The sequence below is a fragment of the Procambarus clarkii genome, chromosome 44, assembly GCF_040958095.1.
Source record: "Procambarus clarkii isolate CNS0578487 chromosome 44, FALCON_Pclarkii_2.0, whole genome shotgun sequence".
NCBI classification, from domain to species: domain Eukaryota; kingdom Metazoa; phylum Arthropoda; class Malacostraca; order Decapoda; family Cambaridae; genus Procambarus; species Procambarus clarkii.
Window position 1 is genome coordinate 26,829,994 of NC_091193.1, and position 17,687 is coordinate 26,847,680.

At 42.9% G+C, this 17,687-nt stretch overlaps 1 protein-coding gene across 1 annotated transcript in view; it reads right to left on the reverse strand.

Annotated features, from left to right (window-relative positions):
- Positions 1-3,422: 3,422 nt before the first annotated feature.
- Positions 3,423-17,687, reverse strand: part of LOC123745203 (serine/arginine repetitive matrix protein 2) — a 213,202-nt gene continuing 198,937 nt past the window's right edge. The window contains 1 exon segment of the mRNA XM_069300861.1: positions 3,423-9,379. Within this exon segment, the coding sequence (XP_069156962.1) occupies positions 9,145-9,379 (235 nt within the window). The 3' untranslated portion in view covers positions 3,423-9,144.

Here is a 17,687-nt window from a genome sequence, read left to right on the forward strand (position 1 = left end):
CCCCCGTCCGGCCCAGGACGCCCCCGTCCGGCCCAGGACGCCCCCGTCCGGCCCAGGACGCCCCCGTCCAGCCCAGGACGCCCCCGTCCGGCCCAGGACGCCCCCGTCCGGCCCAGGACGCCCCTGTCCGGCCCAGGACGCCCCCGTCCGGCCCAGGACGCCCCCGTCCGGCCCAGGACGCCCCCGTCCGGCCCAGGACGCCCCCGTCCGGCCCAGGACGCCCCCTTCAGGCCCAGGACGCCCCTGTCCGGCCCAGGACGCCTCAAGATCCGTTGACAGTGTGACAACCTCACGAGTCGTGAAGTTCGGTGTGGTGGAAGGAAGCTATAGCGAGGGACATGAAGGGGCCGGAGGGAAGACACTGTAGGGTCCTGAGGGGCGGAGGGAATTATCAAGGGAAAGTGCCAAGCCATTTACGACTCTATAGCGGATCGTGAGGGAGAACTGACAAGTGTTCCACCAGGCTGACCACGGTGACATCACAACACTGCACCGTAGTGATGTCATAAAACTACCATGGTGATGACACAACTCTTCCATGGTGACATCACAACACTGGGTGTAGCAGTGCTGGGAGGGTGTACCAGCACGCACACACTGGGTGTAGCAGTGCTGGGAGGGTGTACCAGCATGCACACACTGGGTGTAGCAGTGCTGGGAGGGTGTACCAGCACGCACACACTGGGTGTAGCAGTGCTGGGAGGGTGTACCAGCACGCACACACTGGGTGTAGCAGTGCTGGGAGGGTGTACCAGCACGCACACACTGGGTGTAGCAGTGCTGGGAGGGTGTACCAGCACGCACACACTGGGTGTAGCAGTGCTGGGAGGGTGTACCAGCACGCACACACTGGGTGTAACAGTGCTGGGAGGGTGTACCAGCACGCACACACTGGGTGTAGCAGTGCTGGGAGGGTGTACCAGGACGCACACACACTGGGTGTAGCAGTGCTGGGAGGGTGTACCAGCACACACACTGGGTGTAGCAGTGCTGGGAGGGTGTACCAGCACACACACTGGGTGTAGCAGTGCTGGGAGGGTGTACCAGCACACACACTGGGTGTAGCAGTGCTGGGAGGGTGTACCAGCACGCACACACTGGGTGTAGCAGTGCTGGGAGGGTGTACCAGGACGCACACACACTGGGTGTAGCAGTGCTGGGAGGATGTACCAGCACACACACACACTGGGTGTAGCCAGGCGTCGCCGCTCTGGACTCAGTCCAATACCTTCTCTTTCATTAGCGGTTAACGGAGAGGGAGATTTTTTGTACCTAATTGTTGTTTTCGGAGGTAGTTCGAGGACGACCATTTCTGACCCAGAACGCCCCCTTCAGGCCCAGGACGCTTCCGTCCGGTCCAGGCGTCCCCTTTCGGCCCAGGGGTTCCCTTCCGGCCAAGGCGCCCCATTCCGGCCAAGGCGCCCCCTTCCGGCCAAGGCGCCCCCTTCCGGCCAAGGCGCCCCCTTCCGGCCAAGGCGCCCCCTTCCGGTCCAGGCGTCCCCTTCTGACCCAGGACGCCCCAGTCCGGCCCAGGACGCCTCCGTCCGGCCCAGGACGCCCCCGTCCGGCCCAGGACGCCCCCGTCCGGCCCAGGACGCCCCCGTCCAGCCCAGGACGCCCCCGTCCGGCCCAGGACGCCCCCGTCCGGCCCAGGACGCCCCCGTCCGGCCCAGGACGCCCCCTTCAGGCCCAGGACGCCCCTGTCCGGCCCAGGACGCCCCCGTCCGGCCCAGGACGCCCCCGTCCGGCCCAGGACGCCCCCGTCCGGCCCAGGACGCCCCCTTCAGGCCCAGGACGCCCCCGTCCGGCCCAGGACGCCCCCGTCCGGCCCAGGACGCCCCCGTCCGGCCCAGGACGCCCCCGTCCAGCCCAGGACGCCCCCGTCCGGCCCAGGACGCCCCCGTCCGGCCCAGGACGCCCCCGTCCGGCCCAGGACGCCCCCGTCCGGCCCAGGACGCCCCCGTCCGGCCCAGGACGCCCCCGTCCGGCCCAGGACGCCCCCGTCCGGCCCAGGACGCCCCCGTCCGGCCCAGGACGCCCCCTTCAGGCCCAGGACGCCCCTGTCCGGCCCAGGACGCCTCAAGATCCGTTGACAGTGTGACAACCTCACGAGTCGTGAAGTTCGGTGTGGTGGAAGGAAGCTATAGCGAGGGACATGAAGGGGCCGGAGGGAAGACACTGTTGGGTCCTGAGGGGCGGAGGGAATTATCAAGGGAAAGTGCCAAGCCATTTACGACTCTATAGCGGATCGTGAGGGAGAACTGACAAGTGTTCCACCAGGCTGACCACGGTGACATCACAACACTGCACCGTAGTGATGTCATAAAACTACCATGGTGATGACAACTCTTCCATGGTGACATCACAACACTGTACCATGGTGACATCACATTATACCATGGTGACATCAAAACACTATACTATAGTGATATCACAACACTATAACATGGTTACATCACAACTCTATACTATAATGACATTACAACACTGTACCATGGTGACATAACAACAATATACTATGGTTACGTCACAACACTATACCACCTTTTGACATCACACCACTATACCATTGAGACGTAACAACACTATACCATGGTGACACCACAACACAATACCGGAGTTTCATTACAACACTATACCATGGTGACAGTAAAACACTATACCATGATAACAGCACAACACTGTACTATATTGACATTACAACATTATACCCTGGTGACATCAAAACACTATACGTTGGTGACATCACAACACTGTACCATAGCAACATCACAACACTATACCATGGTGACATCAAAACACTATTCCAAGGTGACATCACAACACTATACCATGGTGACATCAAAACACTATTCCAAGGTGACATCACAACACTATACCATGGTGACATCAGAACATCTTGAGATAGGGTGCGACTCTCAAGTTGTTCCGCGATTCGTTTTCTTCGCCTATATAGGGAACGACGTTCCCGTTCCAATCTGCATCTCTTCCTCTTTTTTCTTAGAGGTATGCGGTTTGAACATATTTCTAGTGCTACTGAGCTTATTTTTTCCAGGCACTGGTTCAGGTTTGCATTTTCTAGCTGTTCTTCCCAGTTTATTTCTGTGAAGTCCTGGTTTATTTGCTCCCAGTTTATCTGTTTATTATTGAAGTTGAATTTGCTGAAATCTCCTCCACCGGGAATCTGGACTGGTTTTGAAGGTCTACTCCCCATGGTTGTCATAACTTCAATTAAGTTGTGATCTGAGTAACATACTAAATCAGAAACCCCCCAAAAAACTTATCTATTAATTATATGATTCTCATTCTAACATTCAGGAATGAACAAGAACCAAAACACTCCAGCAGTCATCTACAGCAGCATCCCACCGCTTCATAGAAATTTATTTTTACATACGAGGATTGGTTATTTAAACACAATATTAAATACAAAAATTCATTAGCAAAGGCAAGATACAGCATCATGATACAGCTGAAATACAATTGGAAGAGCTACAAGCCATTGTATTCAATGCTGGACGGAACACTTCTTAAATAAAAGTTCTGCACACCTTAGAATCCTAGAAGGAATGGCCTTTATTTTGAACAAGTTGAAGCTGATTAGTTTTTATGCATATGTATTTTCAATTCTGAATGGTAACAAATGACCAACTGCTCTGGAAATCTTAAACAAACCTGATATAAAGCAATTGAAATAATTATATAGTTAATATTTGGCATCCAATCTGATATCTCTACATACAAATACAAAATAGTATGTATATAATATTTGTTTATTGTGCATATTGTATATTTCGTATTTACAGTATATTTATGAATGTAATATCAAGTTTAGAATTTGAATTGCTTGAGAGTGGAATTTGAATCGCTCCTAAGTTAAGTAGATCTGACAACCACTGACTCTTACGTTGATATAATTTCCATTAGCTATGCCAAGAAGGTCTGGCATTCACTGGCTATGCCCCAGCAGATATGATATGCACCAACTATGCCAACTTGATCTTGTCTTTATTAATTATCAGGTCTTCACTGACAATGCCAGTCAGCTTGAAAGCATTGTATTAAATGTATAGGTACAACTACACAGCCTTTCATGTGTTTATAAAAATTGTCTGGGTTATGTGATACAGTGGTATTAAGCAAGAAGTTTTGGACAAAGGCAAATTATTGGTTTATAAAGACTGAGGAGTATATGTCAAAGTTTAAGTCAGTTTATGAGGGTGTATGATATTACAAACTGCTTCCTGAAGGGCAAACATCACACACAACTCACCATCACAACAACACAACACTGTCATTTCATTACTGCTCTCCAGCACAAGATTATAGTAACATTGGTTTTCCTTTATATGTATGTGTGTATGCAAGTATACTAGTAGAGACTGATCTACAATAATATAGGCTTCCACTGCATACAAGTACAAAGTTGGGTCCACAATAATATCATGCTAATACCATGCTTGAGCACATTATTGGTAGTGTATTGCATAGTGGTGGAGAGCCGCACCATATGTTACTTGAACTTCTAGAAGCTCTTCACATGGTTTTTATCATAATGTAATATTGTTGGTGATTGGCACCTCACTGTCATTGTTGGTCCAAAAGGCCATTTGATTTTTATTTATACCAAAAAAGTGTCCAATTCATGGAAAACCAATATCGTCTTTCTACATAAATGCATTAAAATTCAAGCATTCAGATATTAAATATTGTATAGTATGTCATATTTATCAATACTATTTCTCTAATTCAATTAATGAACCACATTAAGGGAGTTTGAGTTAGCCAAGCAGTTTTATATAATTGTATTAAAGTCTTTACATATTTAATATATAATTTTTAAATACAGTACTGCATAAGGTAATGATGACCAAAAAACACATCAGAATTAAATTGTTACACGATTTGATAATGGTCCAGGACGGATCAAAACATCGTCGTTTCTTCACTTTCTGATGTGCAGTTTGGCCCTCATATCTTCAGAAATATTATTGTGACTCATTGTCCGCATGTAAGATGATGATAATTTAAAAAATCGGTACAAGCCATGATGAGGATTTTAACCTGCACACTGGGTACTCTCAAGCATACATCCTAAACAACTTGGTGATGACTTGCTAAACACAATGCAACCTGGGATTCAACTGAATCCTCTAGAGGTCCTGAGACTTCCACTGAAGCCCAGTTGGAGTTTCACACATCATCCCCCTGCGCTTTGACTGTAGTATAAGAGCTCTACCTCCAGTGCTTCTCTTCAAATGCATTTCTTTGTACAATAATCATTTAATCATAATGAATGAACTTAAAATTTAAAATACCAGTTTATGAATACAGTAGTTTTGTAAATTAAATGTTTATTTAAATTTATTGTATCTTTTACAATTTTGAATTTCATATAGAAAACTATGAGCAATGTATATGCTACATAACCCCTATCCTCCTTAACTATCATGAATTTACTATCAGACAATGCAAAGCTTATTTGTAGGTCAACGGCAAGACTACTTGTCATTCATGTGTGTTGACCAGAACACTGGTGGTCAAGGACAAGACCGCTTACCACACATATGTGTTGACCAAAATACTATGGCAGTGATCACCACTCTTTCTATATAACAAAAACATCAAAAAAGACCTTGATCTTGGTTAGGAATGTTACTTGAAAACCTGAAACCCCTTTGTTAATACTGTACTTTATCCAATCAAACTTTTGAAGGAAAAACTAGTAAATTAAACAATTTTCCTGTGTTGTAGCCCGGTCTTATGTGTGATGTACCCTAAAACATATATATTCATCCTGTGTACTAATATTATCATCTTGGCAGATTACTATATACTGTACTTGATGGATTTACAATGTTGGATAATTTTTGTAGATAACAACAGCTTCATACACACATACACAAAACTTTTAACTTAACATATATAAAAGTAATTTTTCTTGTTCTATTAAAGTTTTACATTTAGAATGATGCATAACATATTAGAATCCAAATATAAAGAGGTGATAAACTATTTATTATTTTTACCAACTTCATCTTAATAAACATTTGAAATCCACAAACACATCATAATTTAAACACCTACAATCTTAACTGAAACTACAGTCTTAAATGAAACTAGGGTCTTAACTGTAATTATTGTTTTAACTGTAACTACAATCTTAACTGTAATTATGGTCTTAACTGTAACTATAGTCTTAACTATAACTATAATCTTAACTGCAGTCTTAACTAACTATGGTCTAAACTAAACTATCATTACAAACTAAAGATGAAGAATATAGCACCAGATCAGTAAGATTATCTAACGCTTGACTTAGATCAATTTTCCCTCTTAAAGCTTAATCCCCAGATAATATGGCAAGATCACCTTGCTTAAGGGAATATGTCACACAAAGTTTACATTTAGTTGTCACTGAGAATGCAATCGGATGATGAACTATACATACTAGTCTACAGTATTCTAAAGTTTTTGTTACCAATGTAGGGTAAGATTTTAAATGTAAGATCAACATCTGGTATTGATATTTATTCTTGGTTTGAACACTATGATGATGAGTCAGTGACCCAGGAACACCATGATGATGAGTCAGTGACCCAGGAACACCATGATGATGAGTCAGTGACCCAGGAACACCATGATGATGAGTCAGTGACCCAGGAACACCATGATGATGAGTCAGTGACCCAGGAACACCATGATGATGAGTCAGTGACCCAGGAACACCATGATGATGAGTCAGTGACCCAGGAACACCATGATGATGAGTCAGTGACCCAGGAACACCATGATGATGAGTCAGTGACCCAGGAACACCATGATGATGAGTCAGTGACCCAGGAACACCATGATGATGAGTCAGTGACCCAGGAACACCATGATGATGAGTCAGGGTTCAAGGTTCACTATAGTAAAAATCGTCTCTAATCAGCTTATAATTTATTTTCATAATTAAGAAGCCTAGACAACAAGAGTTGAGGTTTTATTTGGTGGCACTCTGTCTATTCTCAAGTCTGAAAAAAAATTGGCTACCAGTTGATGTTGTGACCAAACTGAGTACTGAATACAGAAAAGGTGACCAAATTGTGAATGTACATGGTTAATAGTGTTCCCAAATTGGGTACTGTATATGGCTAATAATATTACCAAATTGGGTATTGTATAAATTCTCATCTACACTTCTGTGGAAATAAATATTCAACTCATCTGGGTTCTAGGAGACTCGAACCGTGGACCCCATGAGTGTGTGAGGCTGAAGCTCTATTGACTGAGCTATTGAGTAGTCTTAATAAGGAAAGTTTCCAGAAGCAGCATCCTTCTGCCAAACTGGACCTTTTGACTTTCCCTGATTACTACTGAAGCTCAGAGGAATTAGTGATCCATGCTCTCGGCCCATATATGACATTGGCATGGATCACTAATTCCTCTGGGCTTCAGTAGTAGTCAGGGAAAGTAAAATATTCCACTTTGGCAGCAGGATACTGCTTCTGGAAATTTTCTTTATTAAGACTACTCTTAGCCCAGTCGATAGAGCTTCGGCCTCACACGTGTGGGGTTCATGGTTCGAGTTTCTTAAAATCCAAGTGAATGGAATGGGTACTGTATAATGGCTACTAATGATACCAAATTGGTGACTGTATATGACTAATAGTGTTAACAAATTGGATACTGAATATAGTCAATTACTTAGTGTTGGTCATACAATCTCTCAAGAATGTATTTTCATACATTAGTGATCTTTCCGCATCATCTTCCACTGGTTCAAGAGACATAAATATACAAACTAATTTTGGTTTGATAAAATCTGTCCAACTTGTTTTCCAAAACTGCTTCTATATTCTTTGGTTTTAATTAAGAAAGCATGTCATGTATATAATGGTATAATGTACATTATTATTAAAGCAGCAGACTGTAAAGCAAAATACCTATAATTTAGAATCTGACAATGACATTTTCTAAATCAACAGTGTTCAGAAGCATGAAGTATGTTAATGAAAATTCAATGTAAGTCAGTCAAATCAAATAGCTAAACCCAGAAGGCTATACAGAACTGTGGTACAGAATATTTGAAAGTTCTTAGATATCATTCAGGATGCCAATAAGAGAGCAGAAAGACATAAAATGAGCCTTGTCAAAGGTAGCAGATTCACCAAGGATTTACTGAAGCAGTAGGAAAGCTAACATTTCTGATCATCCTGAAAATCAGTATGTTCTAAAAGAATGATAATTTAAAATCAGCTGCAAATCGGTTGTCATGGACTTTGTGGCATACAGATTCCCGAACATTGTTTTAGCAATGATATCAGAATAAGCAAAAAATACTAAGAAAATAATCCCTAAGACTGCAATTGTAAGGTTAAGTGCAGGCAGGTTTTATTATATAACGCAAAATTAACATTTAATACTAGAACAGAGTTTAAAAACACAAAGATATATTTTCATGACATATCCAAGGTGTGAAAGTGTGTACATGAGAGCGAGCAGAACCTCTGACAAGATGACTGCAGCTTTGGTGATCGCTTTGACCACTGATATATTCAGAAGCCAATATGGCAACACCAACTGATAATTACAGTATACTGTTAGGGTTTTCCTCCAACAGGGAAGGTGAGTTTATTGTTCACCTCCCCATCCAGCAGAAGGTGGAAGTGCATAAAAAAAAAACCGTATAGTTGCCCAATAAAAGGAAGCAGGAGACACTTTCATGCTTTGGATGTTTGACTTGGACACACATTTTTTAAAAGCAAGTAAATTGTGTATGTTTATTAAATGCACAATTTTGTATTTCTCTAATATAAAATGAAAAAGTACTTTTTACTTAAATTTTTTAGAAGAACTGAGAAAAATTAATGACCAGCATAAGTGTAAATAACAAAAGTCTAGTTGGTGTCAACAAATTGAATTCTGAAAATGGGCAGAATTTTTGTTAAGTGTAATTTTATCTCAAAGGTTTGTTCACATTTTATTTGTTCCTCATTTGTGTAGTATATATATATCTTGTAGGCTGTATTTCATTACTTTCCACATTAAATAAATAATAGCTTGGTGTTGTGGAGTTTTATCAGTAAGAGCTGGTAGTTTCCTTTGTCAAACACTACTGAGGCTTCGGTTCTCCAACGGTCCACGTATCTGCTGCTGGCCTCAGCTCTCGGCACCCACACGTCGGGAGCCACACTGGCAACAAAATTTAGCTAACAGAACAGGGTATTTATGGCCACATTCATGGCAGAATCTTGGCAAGCGCATAGACGATGAAGCAGTGACTGAGTCTGCCTTATGAGTGGCAGATGGTGAAGATGAGGATGGGGTTGAAAGTGGCGGGAGAGATGAGTCTGATGAGGAGCTGCTCGAGGCTCGCAGCTGTGGGCCATCCACACTGTCACCAACAAGGGATAATGTAAGTTAATAACATTGATTCTTAAAAGAAAAAAATTACTGACATATTTCTTCAGTAAATTTATTAATAGAAAGCAAATAATGCATTAATGATGATCTCTTGTAATATGTATAGTTGAAGGTAAAAATACACCAAGGTGGAGGAATGTAGAAAAGGGGTAGGAGAACAGATGTAAACAAGAAAGTACGATAATTTTAAGTTACTTAAACAGTGTCTTATCTTTCAAACAGTGGTAAAAAAAAATCTAGCTACATAATTTTGATATGCAAACTGTCAACAATCTGCTAACTAATAAACATAGTAATGATGCTTAGTGTGCTTGCTTTACATGTCTACCTACCAGCCACTGCCTCACACCTTTTTCTCTATGAGAACTCCTTCCAGGGAAGCTCTTTCGTAAAATACTGTACTGTAAAGACACTGATGACCTAGATGTACATAAGGTTCTTGAAAAAAATTTAACAAAACATGTGCATGGGGCAAGTAACAAAATTAGTAGACTAACAGACATTATCACACTGAACACGAACAAGGGGACACCATCAGTAATTTCAAAGTGTTATATGATAGAGTGCTGGGAAGACAGGACACCACGAGCATAGCTCTCATCTTGTAACTACACTTAAGTAATTACACAGGTGGAAACTGAGTACCCAAATGAGCTACAGAGACATTAGAAAAAAAAATTAATGTGTCAGGGTAGTTAACAAATGGAATGCATTAGACAGTGATGTGGTGGAGGCAGACTCCATACACAGTTTCAAATGTAGATATGATAGAGCCCAGTAGGTTCAGGAATCTATACACCAATTGATTGAGTTGAGAAGCGAAACCAGAGTGCCAAAGCTCAACCCCCGCAAGCACAACTATGTGAGTACTTGGCTACAAGTATCTTTGGCACACACACTTGTATGGGTATCTAGATTAAGTAAAATGCAAAGTGTGTAGAAAAAGACAGGGGCACACAGTAGAGCATTATAATAATAAGATGTAATAAGATGGTTTGCCATTTCACGTTTAGATTTATCTCTAAATGGCTCATGTTTTCAGTCTAAGATTTAATTTACCTTTGGGCCACTAACACTAGTGGCCTTGACGAAGACAGGAAGCCTGCGGTTGTCGATGATCCCCCCCCCTTTGCCTTGATCTTTTCCAGTTGGATTTTAAATTTTAACAGAGTTTTGGCATTTACAGCTTGGGCGGGTAGGCAGTTTCATGGGTTTATAACCCAGTGGGTGAAAAAGATTCTGTTCTCAGTCATACATTGTGGCTTGTTGAGCTTGAAACTTTTGCTCCGTGTTTGTATTACATCTGACCTTTTGAAGAAATTGTCTGGATCAACATCCTCCAAATTGTTCAGTATTTTAAAAGTTTCAATGAGATCCATCCAGTCATGCCTGGTTTGCAGTGATGTTAGGCCTGTGGCCCTCAACTGTTCCTGATATGAGAGATTACTTAGGTCTGGAATGATTTTTGGTGCCTGGTGTTGCACTTTCTCCAGAGCAGCTATGTCGTTCTGAAGATGAAGTCTTCATACAGGCATACCTCAGAATAAGAGTTTAATCCGTTCCTGGAGACGCCTCGCCTTCCGAAAACTCGCATTCCGAAGTTAATTTCCCCATAAGAAATAAAGGGAAATGAATTAATCCGTTCCTGACTACCCCAAAAACCCCACATCAAACTAAATTTTTATACCTAATTTACCTAATTCATCTAAATAAACCTACAAAACTGTGTTCCAGTTATTACTTACCTTGCTGTCGAGTGCTGTAGGCGTATGGAAGATGGTGAGGAGGGGGGAGGAGGAGAGGAGTTACTGTTTGGAAGGGGAGTCCCCTTTCATAATCACATCACATAACCCCATGCCTTGTAACACTATGGATACCACTTCTCTTTCTAAATTTTTCAAACCAGCCCCTGCTTGCCTTAAACTCTTTCTTATCTGCATCACTCGTTGCAGGGGTATTCTTTAGAAGGTCTTCGTGCAACACCCTGGCTTTCTCACAAATAATGGCCTCCGAAACACTATCACCCCTCAACTCCTTGTCGTGTATCCAAATTAATAACAACTTTTCCACTTCTTCAAGTATTTGTGGTCTTTGTGCCGTTAATGTTCTTACTCCTTTTGCCACTTTAGCACCCATAATCTTATTTTTCTTCTTAAGTATAGTGCATATTGTTGATGTGGCTTTGTTGTACTGCCTACAAAGTTCAACAACACGTGTACCGTTCTCATGCTTCCGAATGATCTCTTGTTTCTCCTCTATTGTCATCCTCACATGAGCTTTCTGGCCTTTATCCTTACCACTGGCTTTCTTGGGACCCATGGTGAGATATATAATAACAAATTGTATAGACAAATCACCAAAAATCCAACAAAACACTGAAAATACGCGAGAAGAATTGATGTGGGGGTAGTCACTGAGCGCGAGACAATAATAAACTGAGGGGCGGCGGGGCGGAGGGGCGACGAACGCGCTAGGTCGGCTGTACGCGTATCAACAAACTCGCGTCCAAACTCGCCTCCCGAAGTAACCCTCGCCTTCTGAGACAAATTTTTGGAGTAAATACACCTCGCCTTCCGAAAACCTCGCATACAGGGACAATCGCATTCCGAGGTACCACTGTACTTGGACATAGAAATATAAATGGGGCACACCAGAGATTTATACGGTTGAATCACTACCTTCTTTTCTTTAAAATCAAAGGTATGCTTGATTATTCAAGGGTTTGGTTAGCTTTTTTGACAGCTGCTCCTACCTGTTGTGTAACTTTCAATGAATGGTGGATTTTGGCTCTAAGGTCCCTTTCTTCATCAATCTGCTGTAATGTAATGTTATTAATTTGGTAGTTGTGGCATGGGTTGCTATGCCTTACATGCAAGGTTTTGCATTTGTTTTTTTCAAAAACATTTGCCATTCTTCTGATTATTTGTAGAGTTCATGTAGATCTCTTTGTAAGGCTTAAATATTATTTTCATTTCCCACTTTACCATAAATCTTTGTGTCATCTGCAAATTTGATGATGTGGTTCCTAAAATTCTCATTTATGTCAGTGATGTTTACCTGATTTATCTGATGGGCCACTATCACTAGTGACCTCGATGAGGACAGTAAGCTGGCAGTTTGTCAAAGATCCACCAATTTGCCTTGATGACCTTTTCCAGTTGGACTTTAAAATTTAACAGAGTTTTGGCATTTATGGCTTTGGCGGGTAGGCATTTCCAAAGGTTTATAACCCTGTGGGTGAAAAACCATCGCCTGTTCTCAGTTCTACATTGTGGCTTGTTGAGCTTGAAACTGTTACTCCTTGTTTGTGTTACATCTGACCTTTTGAAGAAATTGTATGGATCAACATCCTCCAAACTGTTCAGTATTTTAAAAGTTTCAATTAGGTCTGCCCTGTCATGTCTGGTTTGCAGTGTTGTTAGCCCTGTGGCCCTCAACGATTTCTGATAGGCAAATTGACTAAGCTCTGGAATGATTTGATACTGAAGAGCTAAAAGCAGGCCAAAACAAGATACTAAAGATCCTCAAGTAGACCAAGCCACAATACTGAACAGCTTCAAGCAGGCCAGGCCATAATACTGAACAGCTTCAAGCAGGCCAAAACATGATACTGAACAGCATTAAGCAGGCCAAGCCTCAATACTAACAGCATGAAGCAGACCAAGCCTCAATACTAACAGCATGAAGCAGGCCAAGTCATGATACTGAGCAGCTTCAAGCAGGCCAAGCAATTATACTGAACCAGCATTAAGCAGACCATGCCTCAATACTGACATCTTCAAGCAAGCCAAGCCATGATACCGAACAGCTTTAATTAACCACTGAACTGCGCAACGTGCCTGCAAGTGCTCAATGGGTGGTATGCACCTGGGATCTTATAGGTATAGCGTACCATTGAAACTGAGGCCGTGGGGAGCCTCAGTTTCAAGGAAGCAACCATGTCGGACACAACATCTACGAACTCCTGCTCCACGGTCAGCCACGGTCATGCAAAATGACTCTCTGAGGAGGAAATACACGGCATTGTGTATGATGATGGTGCCATGGATGATGACTTAGATTATGATCCAGAGAAAGACATTACTCATAGGTCTGATATGAGTGAGAGGGAGATTGAGGTGGATGATATCGCGAGTGTGTACAGTACACGTGGCTCGCCGCCCTGAGTCAACACAGTTAGAGTCAACACCACCATGTGTGTCCTCTGATGCAAGTTTATTCAGTGATAATGCTTGTGATGAATCATTCTCGGGCTCCAGTGACATAGGCTCCGATACAAGTAGTGTTGACAACCCGAGTACGAGCAGCGAGGGTGTTACTAGGCGGGGTTTTGCTGCCACAGCAAGCCAAGGCAAGCGGCAGCATGGCATGTGTCCAGAAGACAATGACGACAGTGTTCCCTCGACATCAGGTGTTCGTGGTAGGCCTACGATACGCAGAACAGCCTCATCTCCTGCCATACCTATACGCAGCTCTAGCACAAGAAGACAGAGCCGTGTTTCTGGTGCTCGTATGGTGTTGGTGCCAAAACCAAACCCCTGGCTGTACTTGTGTGGGATGATTGTGGGAGATTTGTCCCACAAATACCAACTTTTGATGGTACCGATGTTGGCGTGACACCATTATTCCCCTATTCAGGTGACGATATAGCTGAAATTGACTATTTCCTGGCATATTTCGACAGTGAATTCATGAACCATCTTGTGGCAGAGACAAACAGATGTGCTCACAGCCTCATAGACTTTAGCATTTTACCTGCCTCTAACATGACACGATGGAAGGACACCACAAATAACGAAATGTACGTGTTTCTTGCATAGAGCATGATGATGAAACACTCTGAGAAACACGTCATCCAGGACTATTGGAGCAAATGCAGCCTTGTTCCATCCTCCATGTTCCACAAGTAAATGTCACGTGATAGGTTCCTGTTGCTTCTCAGGTGCCTGCACTTAAAAAACAATGCAAATGAGGACAGAAACGACAGACTTTGAAAGGTGCGGAAGGTATTTAGTGATATGAGAGGCAAGTTTTGTGACTATTTTGTACCTGGACAGAATGTGTTGATTGATGAATTGCTAGTCCTCTTCAAGGGACGACTGGCATTCAAACAGTACATCCCATCAAAGCGGCACTGGTTTGGACAAAACTTTTTCGTGCTGTGCGACTGCAAAACTGGAATCGTCATGGACATGATACTGTATTCAGATACAGACGTCGACATACCAGCTGAAGAGCCACACAGGTTCTCCAGCAGTGTCGTCAAAACCTTCAAGGTTTGAGGGTTTTTCAAAACCCTCAAACTGTTGCTGAACAAGGGGCATATACTGTTCACTGACAACTACTATACCAGCCCCTTGTTGACCAGATACCTCCTTGACCACAACATTGGCGTATGTGACACTCTGAAGGCCCACAGGAAGGAAATACCAGTGTTTGGCATAGGTATTGCAGTGGGTGATTGCCAGCTGCGCCAGTGTGACAACATGTTATCAGTGCAGTGGAGGGACAGATGCGAGGTGAATATGTTGCCAACAATTTGCACCGGTGCCATGTTGGACAGTGGCAAAGTGCACTTTCAAACACGCTTCCTTATATATAAACCCAATTGTGTCATAGACTACAACTTCAACATGTGCCTGGTAGATAAATGTGACATGATGCTTGGTGTTGTCGAGTGAGTGCGTAAATCTGGGAAGTGGACGAAAAAATTCTTTTTCCACCTCATTGATGTTACAGTGCTGAACTGCTTCGACATGTATCTAGTAAAAATCAGGCAAGAGACCCCCAATATGAACATTCAGTGTTGCTCTAGTGTCACAACTGCTTGTCAAGTATGGGAAGGAGGGCTCTGTTGTAACAGATGGGGTGCCAGCAACAATGCCACATGCATTTCCAGACAGACTGAGGGGGTAACGAGAATTTCCATGTACACATGCTCAGGTATATGCCAAGCACAGAATCACGGGACAAGGATAAACGTGCCTGTATTTTGTGCAAGAACACTCAATGTCAAGAACACAAGCAAAGATGCATCTCCACCTGGTGCGTTGAGTGCAAAGTGCCACTATGCCCTGTCTGTTGTTTCGCAGCATATCACACACTCATGGAGTTCTGAGTGTGTTGATGGTGAATGTATATTGTGTGGGGTACTGTATAGTGTCTAAATATCTTGTAAATATACATGATTGAACATGAAACATTGGAAATATGAGCATATATGTGGAGACATTTGTGATGCATGTAACACAGTGTCCTGGGACAGTACAGATGTTCTACTGCCATAATATCGTGCACGTTTTCATTATACATAGGATTGGCAAGAAAAAACAAAACAAATGCATTTGAAAATTTACGCAAAAAAAAACAAAAAATTATTTGTGACAACTCGCGCATCTTGAACGTGGCGCGACTGCCCCCGGGAGTCTACAACAAGGGCGACCACCAAATCATGACGTCACATCACATTTTTCGGACCCCATTGCGGCCAAAGTAAGTACAATTTTAAGTTTCTTTTAACATATACAATGGAGCCTCGACTTACGATGCTAATCCGTTCCCAGAGACGGATCGTAAGTCGAAATATCGTAAGTCGAAGCGATTTTTCCCATAAGAAATAGAGGGAGTTGAAATAATTCATTCCCCACCCTCCAAAATATTACCATACAAATACATTTTATACTGAATTCAATGTTTTTTTCTAACTACAATACAGTACCTAAGTTTCTCTTACCTTTATGGAGGGCTCTTGATGGCGTATGGAAGATGGTGATGAGGGGGGAGGAGGAGAGTTGTTACTGTATGGAAGGGGGAGTCCCCTTCCATTATCACATCTGGCAGTAATGTTTTCTCTGGGGTACTCTCTCTCCTATGTTTTGCCTGAATACCACTAGGACCTGGTTGTGGTTCAGGGCTTGTTTGTCTCACTACAAATTTGTCAAGAGACATTTGTTTTTCCCTTCGTTTTAACATTTGTCTGTAATGATGCCTCACTTTAGCACCCATAATGTCCTTTTTCTTAGCCAGTATGGTGGATATTGTTGACTGAGATTTGTTGTACTGCCTAGCCAGTTCAACAACCCGCACACCATCTTCATATTTACAAATTATCTCTTGTTTCTGTTCTATGGTCATCCTTACATGGGATCTCATATGTTGAGCCTTACCACTGACTTTCCTGGGACTCATGGTGTGATATATAATAATTACTTTAATGTTCAAAATGCAAAAAATCACCACAAAAGGAAAATTTCTTATAGGCGCGATCGTCACTAAGCGGGCAGCTGTAGTAAACTGAGGCAAGTCGGCCGCGTGACCAGGAACCACGCGCTCGGTCGACCTGAATATGTACCAACAAATACCGCAAGTCGACAACACCATCAAATGTCGAGTCGCATTTTTCGATGAAATTTACATCGTAACTCGAAATTATCGTAAGTAGGGGCAATTGTAAGTCGAGGTGCCACTGTACGTCATCAGGGAGGGGTATTTATCACTTTCAAAACAAATAAAAAATTCCTGAGAATTTATTTCCTGCGCACAGGGGGGGGGGGATGCCATATTTAGAGGCCGAGCAGCACAGTGGTTAAGCAGGCCAAGCCATGATACTGAACAGATTTAAGCAGGCCAAGCCATGATACTGAACAGCATTAAGCTTTCCAAGCCTCAATACTGACAGCTTTAAGCAGGCCAAGACATGATACTGTACAGCTTTAAGCAGGCCAAGCCACAATACTGACAGCTTCAAGTAGGACAAACCAGAATATTGAATAGCTTCAAGCTACAGTACTGAACAGCTTCAAGCTACAGTACTGAACAGCTTCAAGCATGCAAGGCATGATATTGAACTGCTTCAAGCAGGCCAAGCCGTGATACTGAACTGCTTCAAGCAGGTCAAGCCACAATACTGAACAGCTTGAAGCAGGACAAGACACAATACTGACAGCTTCAATTAGGACAAGCCAGAATATTGAACAGCTTCAAGCTACTAAGAGGAAAGCTAAAGGAGTAAAGGAACTTAGAAGCATACAAAGATTCAAAGCTAGTGATGAGGAGAGGATGAGTGATCAAGAGAGTAGATGGAGGAGAGGACGTAGTCCTCCACCCAGCCAGGCAGAACTAACCCTATATACCGGAGTGACAGCAAACAGCTTACTAATGTACAGAATCCAGGAGCTATCACTCAGACCAATAGGAACAACAAAAGAAATTTAAAGTGCTTCTACACTAATGCCAGAAGCCTGGTGAATAAGTTTGAAGCATTGTGTGCTTCAAATCAG